Genomic DNA, 8,729 nt, shown 5'->3' with positions numbered 1-8,729 from the left:
TGCACAAACAAACTCACTTAACGGGGAGTTTGCCCAGCGTACAGCAATCGATATTCCGCAGCCTGAGGCCGCAGATGCGTGGGCTGCTGCAACAATGTCACTTAGCAGGGGGGTTGCCCAGCATACAACGATTGATATCCCGCAGCCTGAAGCCCCGGACGCGTGGGCGGCTATTGCATCAATGGTACACAGTGATAGGTTTCACAATTTTACCCCATCCGACAGTATTGCAAGTGCGGCAGATCCATGCAACTGAGTGTCTGCAGCCGTTGCCGTCACAGCACGCTACCCCTAATGCACAGAAAAACACCACCATCTTTGATGTCAGTGGGTCTGAGTCTTTTGTATAGCGTAGCAAAGAAACCCTGACCCTATTCGTTTGGAATTTTCAATGCGTATATCAAGCATGGTTATGGTTTGATTCGGATAGAAGTACATATAGCCGCTAAAGGACTTATTGTGATGACAATCCTGTTCATTTAGGACTTCTCCAATATAATGAATAATGAAGTCCCTCCCCCTCCATCGCTTAAATGTATTTCGTTGTCCCCCAATATCGAAACATAGTCCCCCGGAAATAACGCACGCTTATGAAGTTTTGGAAGCCCATTGTTTTGATCCACGTATTCCAGGCCAACGATCACCAAAGCCTTTCCAGGAAATGGCGGTTCAACTTTACCGGATCTTTGTGTCCATATTATGGGATAGTAATCGACGATATTGTGAAATGGATTTGTAGCAAAGACTACTCCAGTATCTTCAGAGATGCGTTGCAGGACATCTTTGTTCTAAAGATATTGTTAGTGCACAGACAATTACATATATGGCTAGAACACGAACTGCGAGCAAAGCTTCCACAACAGGTCTAACATCTTCCTTACTCTCGGGAGAAATGAATAACCAGGGATAACGGTCGTGCGATGCTCGCAGAATCTTAGACCTAACTTTAGCTGCCGCTACAACTGCAGTTGCTTCCAAGGGAGATGCAGAGGGCATATCGGTTTATCCTGCAAAGAGCCAGCGTGATGCTTGCTAAACAACCTGTCGTTAGCCAGAATGGTGCGCTCCAAGATCAGACAAGACGCGTGGGGCATCTGAGGGGTTTATCAGGTTGGGCATTAATAGCAAGGCGGTCAGAGGTTTTCGGCAGAGAATAAGGCTATCAGGTGATTTTTTAACACCTGGAGCTACACAGGCAGTTGATTGAAAAACGTCGTTTGATGACACCATTAAATCCATCTCAAGAGCAAAGTTAATCTGCGTCCTGAAATGTTCTAATGGTTTGAGACGTGTGCAGTTTGCCTGCAATAGACGCAGCCGAGCTGATGCCGGGTTTCTCGAGCTGATCTCGGAGCGGACAATAAGAGAAAATTCTCATTCGTACTTGGGGATATAATATACAGATTATGATGACTCCTGATAAGTGAAATCTTACAAGGACGAAGGCTGTTCTGTTTCCACTCTTATCGTTGGGGTTAGGTGACTCTAACCTGAGGCAATAACTATAATCACGTGTATTGCTATAAGAGAGGTCCACGCGGCCTTTTCACAAGAGGACAGATTAGTGAGTGAACGGCATTGTGGCTATGCAAGGAAGGTAGAAACGCTAGCTTCTGAGAACCGATCGATTTCTATCCAATAGTTAGTATGGATGAGAGGAGAAGTGGGTAATAAAGTTCAGTTTTGGGTAATTTTTCGCGAGGTATCGCGCGCTCGGGTGTGTCAGTTGGCGGCTCACCCCATCTATTGTGCACTCACCCAAGCTCACCCAAAGTCGCGCGACGTTAAAGCGGCTCACCCGCTAGCTCACCCGGGCGGCAGCCACCCGACTTCTGGCCGCGTTTAAGCCACACGCCGGGAGGTTAGTAGTTGGGTGGGTGACCACCAGCGAATCCCTCCTGTTGTATGTTTTTTCCCCGCCGTCATCCTCCAATCTGACTTCTGGCACCCTGCAGCCATATGCAGGGACAAATGCTGTGTGACGCCACTGCAGTCGAGCAGTTTGCTTGAACGTCGCCAGCCGCTGAAACCTTTTGGCAGTAGGTAAACTGAGAGAGAAAGACATACACCCTTGCTTTCTTCGCTTCTGCCTTGGTTCGACTCGCCGGGTCGTAATGAACGGCCTGCTGCAGAAGAACCCTATCTCCTCATGGAAATGCTGATCTCGAGAACGGTCCCTGGTGCCACTCCCTGAGCCAGACCTACGTGATCCTGCGCACGACCAACGTCCTACGCTGCCAGCTCCTCTCTGTTGAGGCACTGACTTATTGGCATTAAGGTGCTGTAGTTCAATTTGCAACTCCGGCTACTAATTTAAGCCCGTCAAGGGACTTGCGCTAAACAACGCCATCCATGAACCGTGTGCTTGTCACCTTCGCCACACCGCAGAGATCGAGGTCTGCGCGCCAAGTCCAAACGAGCCCAGCTCGACCTCACGAAACGAGAATTCGCCTACTTCACGAGCAGCAGCTACGACTGGAAAGGATCGAGCCTATAAGCCTTGAGGGATTGCACCAGATCTCGAGCCCGTGTTACCATCGACAGACACCAGAAAGCAGTGACGCGAGGGTACGCGGAGAGGTTTTAGAGAACAGGCTTCAGAGGAGTTGCAGCAAGTTGATAAATTGCAGCATCCAGGATACCTGCGCTGTCGGGGGAATCCTACAAAGACAGCGCGATCATTTCCCTTGGGCGGAGCTGCTACAGGACGTTGTTTTCTTTGAAGGGTGCTGCTCTGACCAAGACGCATCGCTTCGTACCCGTCTCCTGACAGGTTGCCAGCGCTGATGTGTGGGTGCCTGCCTGGTTTTGTAAACACAACCGAAAAGTGGGTTTATGGCCCCCAAGCAGCATTTAAGCCTGTCCGCCTGTCCTCCTTCCTCAGGTTTTCTCAACCCTTTTCTCGGATCAATGGTGGCTCTAATGGATATCACTTTGGCATATGCTATCGTGCTCATTCACCTCATTTTTTTTCAGTCAAATTTGCCAAGCCTATGTCTGAAATTGGCTTCAGAGTTGCTTCTAGGCGTATTCCAGCCGAAAAATCCGCCAAGCACATAGGTGTTGCTCGCATTAAGCTCAATATGTTAGAGTTCCCAAATTCAAGAAGCTTGGATCCCAAGAATGTCCAGCGTCCGAAGAAGCTGTTTCGGGGACCACGGGGCTGCAAGCCAGGCGACTTGCAAAATCGCATTCCAGCGGTGGTTGACGAGGCGACACTGGGCGAGGCGCTAAACGCCTCTGGACTGACCCGAGACGCTCTGCTTTCGCCCGGCCCAGACTACCCTAGACTAGACTTACCGCCGGGCGTACGTCTAGAGTGTCTTCGAGGACAGCATCGGGTACAAAGCTGCCAAAGAAACTTCTGGATCTGCCGACACATATTGGGTTATTGATTTGTTCATCGCAGGTTTGTAGTCTACCATGTACCTAAGCAGGAAAGCTCATTCAGCAAAGATATCAGCCTCGAAGCGAAACGAGACCTGGCAGAAGAATACGCAAACGAGCGGAAACCAGACGACGGGGAATTCTATTACAACACTACGGCAATACCAGGGCGTCTTTGGGTAAGAGAGCTCGTACTTTGAGAGGCGGTGGTGGGCACGCTTAGCTGCCATACCCGTAAAAGGATCCACACACCCCGAAAGATCGCCTTGAACAGTTGCTGGGGCATCCGAAGTTCGCGCCTGCTCTTTGATGCCTTCCGCCATCTTCCAGCCCTCTACTGCGGGTTGAGGCTAAGTGCAGTAAACAAGATGACATCCATAAGATGCGACGAGGTAACCAACATTCCATGCCAGAGGAAGCCGTGTCACTGACTTACAGGAATTGCTATCGTATCTTAAACATATTAGAGATTTCTGGTATGCCGTATTTGGCGGAAACGAGGGAGATATGCATAGGCTCGACGCAGCCTCGGTACGTGCCCTAGAACTCAAGGCGCCCGGCGCTTGCGACGGGGAAGCCCGAGGTCTTTACGGTCGCGTCTGTGCGGGAGAGATTCTCAGCGCGTTTAGTGGCGAACAGCGGTAAGCCATCTGGTCTAGGATTCGCGCTGCCACAGTTGACTCCCTAGTCCCGTCACTTTCGGGATTTTTCGACGATCTCAAGCACCTCAAGCTTGTCGCAGACAGTGTCAAGTGGCTGGTGCGTCTCGAGAGGAGGGAAACCATACGGTCTGCCCTGGAGTACTCATTCTCAGATGCGGATTACGGCAACAACCTGTGCTTGGTTCAGACGTCTAGCTCGTCGTTCAGATCTGTCTCTGGAAGCGACATAGATTGGTTCGACGTCGCGTATAGAGTTCTATGGCTCTATGCGCTGCGCGAGTACCTGGAAATGCCGGCTGAGCCCAAGAAAAAGCTCACAGGCCCCAGGAATGGCCAGGTCAACGAAAAGGTGCTGTTTGAATTTGCTTCACTAGCCCATAAGCTAGGATTTAGATCGGTGCGGATCCAGGACCTACTACAGCGAGGCCCAGACCGAGAAATTGACCGTCGACTGCTCCTGACGGCTCGAAAATCTGATCGTTTCAGGTATCATGATCTTGAGAGATGCGTAACAGGAGTAACGGAGCTGATGAAATCGGCCCAAGCTATACGCGATGGTGACGATACGGATGCGGGCGAGGATCAAGTTCGATCGCCCAATCGAAGCGGCATACCCAACCGACCAGATCAAGCGCGGCACAAGCCTTACGTTTTCCTCGACAAGCTCCACGCGGACGTAGCATGCGGACCAACTTTGACATCCCTATTTATTCAAAGATCGACGTACTTTGCATTCTTGGGGAAGCAGATCTCTGTCGATGCTGTCGACGTCAATAGCAGGCATGAAGAACAGGCGACCACGGACCCGCCAAGGCCCGGTCCCGAGCCGTCAGCTGGTGGCCATCCGAGACCAGAGCTTATGATAGTGGATGAAGACCCTCAGCAAAACCGTCTGGAGAACCTAAGACGAACGGCGGACGAGCAGGAAGCCAGGCTGGAGCAGCTCACACAAAGGGAAAGGGGCCAACAGGAAAACATAGCGCAGCTCCAAAACGCCGTATCTGAACAAGAGGAAAGACTCATGGCTTCTAGCCGGGACGCTGAGGCGTTGCAAGAGAAGTTAGATGACATGAGGAGAGCGGAAGCTGAGCAGGTGATCAAGCTAGAGAGCCTGGAAGTCGACGAAGAGAAGCGACGAACTATTATCGGTACTCTTGAGCAGACCCAGCACGAACTCGGCGAAGAAATACGACTCGATCTGCTCGCGGCTGGCCAGCGAGAGCAGGCGCTCAGGGACGACGAGGCTCAAACAGCCAGACTTAAACAACTTTCGGAAGAGGAGCAGGAGAACCAGAGAAATCTAGATCAATTCAGGGCTCAAACTGCTCGACAACAGGACGTACTAGATCAGCTCGCAGCGACTGAGCGCGAAAGGAAGGCTACACTGGAGCAACGCGAAGCGGAAGAAAGAAGAAAGTACACCGTGGTGGCAGAGTTGTCAGAGAATGCTCGTCAGCTCAGCGACGAGGAAAAGATACAGGCTGAATCGTGGGCGAGAATAGAAAATGAACATAAGTCAGTTGGTGATAAGCTTGTTGCGAGGGAACTAGAACTGCGAGGAAACATTGACCAGCTTGCGGCATGTTTGGAGAGACTTCAGGCGAAAATCGAAAAAGCCACCAACGCGTCTATTGCAGCTCAGAATGTCTGGCAGCAGGGGGTGCTAGCCATCCATTGTGCCAGCGTTTGCACGGCAGCCCAGAGAATGCCTGGCACGGACATCGAGGTAGGCGGAGGGCGGGCTGGAATAGGCGGTGCTGGGCTTCACCGCGACAAGAATCATGCAGATCACGTACCCACAATCCCGACCATTTTTCAATAGTACCTAGTAAATCGTCGATCTCGCGCCGAAGCCCAATTTACCAAAGGCTTAGGCGATGTGCCGACGATCTGCAAACTCAAGTGCCATGTTCCGGATATCATTACCTAACACTGCTTTTAACCCACTTATAATTGCCATGGTTGTGACCGTCGTGATCCATCCGTGACGATCCGTCAGATTTCACAAGGAATATATTGATCCGCTCCTTCACTTCTGAGGACACACTTGTTTTCGCTTAATTAAAGTTTATAAATCTTCTGAATTGGATCTCCTAGCATGTACTATTGCATCCACTAGATCCATCAGTTAGCTTGCCCCACAATTCAGCTTATACGCACGGTCATCACCTCCTGGATCAATTGCCGAGCTGAGTTGATTGCCAGCTTCTAAAGAATTCGAGAACTGCGCTTCTCTGACCGTAGTACGAAGATGTAGATAGATTAATAATAAACAGATGTATCCGTAAAGTTAGCGAAATCAATACCTTATAAAAGAAGATTACTTTATACAAGAGTTCATCGAAATCTTAGACGCGGGTGCCAATTTACTTAACCCAGCTTAGCCTACCAGGTAACGAAACGTCAATGATATATAAAATACGGAGTAACGATGACTGAATAAGATAAACAGCAGCAGGAAGATGTATTTTGAGTTTCGGATTCAGCCAGCCATGTAGATCTCTGTGCCACTGTGGAGCAAAATTCACGATCTAGTGATAGTTATGGCTATCATAATTATTCATCTGAGTACTTACCCCCTGTCTTGAAATATACGGGCCTGCTCACTGCCTAAAGGTGTGTTATATAAATCTAACGTCTTCCCCTCTACCATTTCCTACAGCTAAGTCTGGTGTGAACCTCTATCCGATATTTTATACTCATTACATCCACTGAAATCGCACGCCATAAAGAAACCATGAAGGTAAAGAATCAATACTTCGCAACAGCGAGAAATGCTGCTAATCGAGTGTGTAGTTCATCTCTGTTGTCGCTCTCCTAGCCCCCGTCGTCCTGGCCGCCCCGCAGGCGAGGCAGGAAAGGGGCTGGATCGCACTCCTCCAGGAACAGGTGTGGCCTGCCAACTACTAATTACAATTTTGAACCTCTATTTAGCAATCTAGATTAGCTAACTAAATATCGCTGATAGTGCCCTGATATGCCAAAGCAGTGTCTAGATATTGCTAAGAAGGTCCATGAGCCGGCGTTTGGTATTGCTGAAGTTCCACAAGCTACACAGGCCATGCCGACTTGTACCCCAGCCTATGTGGACTGTACCAAAGCCATCGCAGGCGAGTCTTGTATGTGTTCCAGATTCAATAACTCACTCGTACAAGCAACTGGCTAACCGCAGTCCAGATGTTTCTACTTTTCCTGAGCCAGGCGGCACTCAGCTCGCTACATGCCTCCTACAAATTGCGCCTGATCATTTCAAGTACTTTCTCGACAATGATAGCGCTGAGATACCGATTCCGGCTCCCCAAAACTGTGCATTGCGAGAGCTACACCGCGTCGCACACGTTGAACTGGGTCCCTTGGCATAAGAATAATGGCTATTGGGAAGATTGTCAGGTACCTCAAAGCTATATAGTTGAGAATAAAGCTGGATGATAGCATTGATCGGCATGTTTGGCTGTCTGGAGCTGAAAACAGTAAAGCAGGTGGTATTATTTTGTCCGGCATTAGTTTGGCTTGCTCGCCGAGCCTTAATAAGGATCGCCATCGTTGAATCTGAAATCTCGTCCCAGTGCCGCCGGACTCTAATTCCGCGCCTCCTTAGCGACTAGCCACGTATCTCTCATTCGTGATCTCGTATACAATGCTCTAGTATCCATAAATATGGTCACACCCGCTACATATCGAGTGCGACTACATCATATGGTGCTTACTCTCGCACCATTCTCGCTCTGAGTTTATTGCTATCTAAAACACCGGTGATTCCAATTTTATCAGGGGCTGCTAATCTCTTTTGGTGTTGTTCAGACTGCCCCCCCCCCCCCCCCCCTTGTCGACCAGGGCCAAACCCAATCGGACCGCGTTGTAAGTAGGACGTCCGTGTATGTCACATCTGCCCGCTTTCGTTGGGAAATGAGACCCAAAGTGCACGGCTGAATTTCTGGATCCATCTGCAATGTCACTGGGGTCGCGAGACGATCGCCAGCTGGAAGAAGGATGTCATGGGTACGGAAGGCGCAGAGGTAACTCAGAACCTACTACGCCTTTCGACTATTGTGCACGACCTCTGGGGCTCGGCACGCCTTGCCTTTGAACCCATCGGCATGACTGAGGACAAGAAATCCCTTGCAATGAGGTTCTGGTGGCTGCCTCGTCGAGAGTACTACCCACAGGTGTCCATGGTGGTTCCTCCGTCCCTCCCATCCGACCTGAAGGCAAGTTCTAGCAATGCCAAGTTGTGGAACTGCGATACGGACGAACCCATCTACTCTGGCCAAATCATGACAATAAGGGCCTCGGATCCGGGGACGATGCCCCTCCCGTACTTTGAACTACTGCAAATGCAGTGGTTCTTGAATCAGGTGGCTGCTATTAGTGGCGCGGCAGATGTTACGGATGAGGAACTCGAGGACTATTTTGGACACAGTTACGGCTTTGGAGACCCCTTTTCTGATAGCGAAGAGGAAACCTCTGATGATGATTCCACTCTCTTTGATAATTAATTTCCATGTGCGTTTTGAGCTCACCCTCATCGCGCTACTGGAACCCAGACTCTCGGACTCACCCTTCAACGATTAACTAGTATCTCAACGTAGTCATAAATTTACTAGCCATGATGACAAAGCCCACATGAGTTTACTAGGGGCTATAGTAATTGACTAGGTGGTTAGTATAACAGCCATACGC

At 49.9% G+C, this 8,729-nt stretch overlaps 3 protein-coding genes across 3 annotated transcripts; 2 read left to right on the top strand and 1 right to left on the bottom strand.

Moving 5' to 3' along the window:
* Positions 1 to 479: 479 nt before the first annotated feature.
* ANOM_009866 (uncharacterized protein) lies at positions 480 to 996 on the bottom strand (the record flags this gene model as incomplete). The annotated part of the gene is made up of 2 exons (XM_015555122.1): positions 480 to 788; positions 841 to 996. 2 exons carry the CDS (start codon positions 994 to 996, stop codon positions 480 to 482), a joined length of 465 nt encoding a protein of 154 aa, XP_015403051.1.
* Positions 997 to 2,993: 1,997 nt separating this feature from the next.
* ANOM_009865 (uncharacterized protein) lies at positions 2,994 to 7,411 on the top strand (the record flags this gene model as incomplete). Its single annotated transcript, XM_015555121.1, has 6 exons — positions 2,994 to 3,308; positions 3,932 to 4,028; positions 4,076 to 5,775; positions 6,846 to 6,938; positions 7,018 to 7,168; positions 7,227 to 7,411. 6 exons carry the CDS (start codon positions 2,994 to 2,996, stop codon positions 7,409 to 7,411), a joined length of 2,541 nt encoding a protein of 846 aa, XP_015403050.1.
* Positions 7,412 to 8,044: 633 nt separating this feature from the next.
* Positions 8,045 to 8,545, top strand: ANOM_009864 (uncharacterized protein; the record flags this gene model as incomplete). The annotated part of the gene is made up of 1 exon (XM_015555120.1): positions 8,045 to 8,545. One exon carries the CDS (start codon positions 8,045 to 8,047, stop codon positions 8,543 to 8,545), a length of 501 nt encoding a protein of 166 aa, XP_015403052.1.
* Positions 8,546 to 8,729: the final 184 nt, after the last annotated feature.

The sequence above is a fragment of the Aspergillus nomiae genome (genome assembly GCF_001204775.2).
Source record: "Aspergillus nomiae NRRL 13137 chromosome Unknown contig00374, whole genome shotgun sequence".
Taxonomy (NCBI): domain Eukaryota; kingdom Fungi; phylum Ascomycota; class Eurotiomycetes; order Eurotiales; family Aspergillaceae; genus Aspergillus; species Aspergillus nomiae.
The sequence above is the reverse complement of the archived record's forward strand: the minus strand, read 5'-3'. Positions and strand labels throughout refer to the sequence as shown.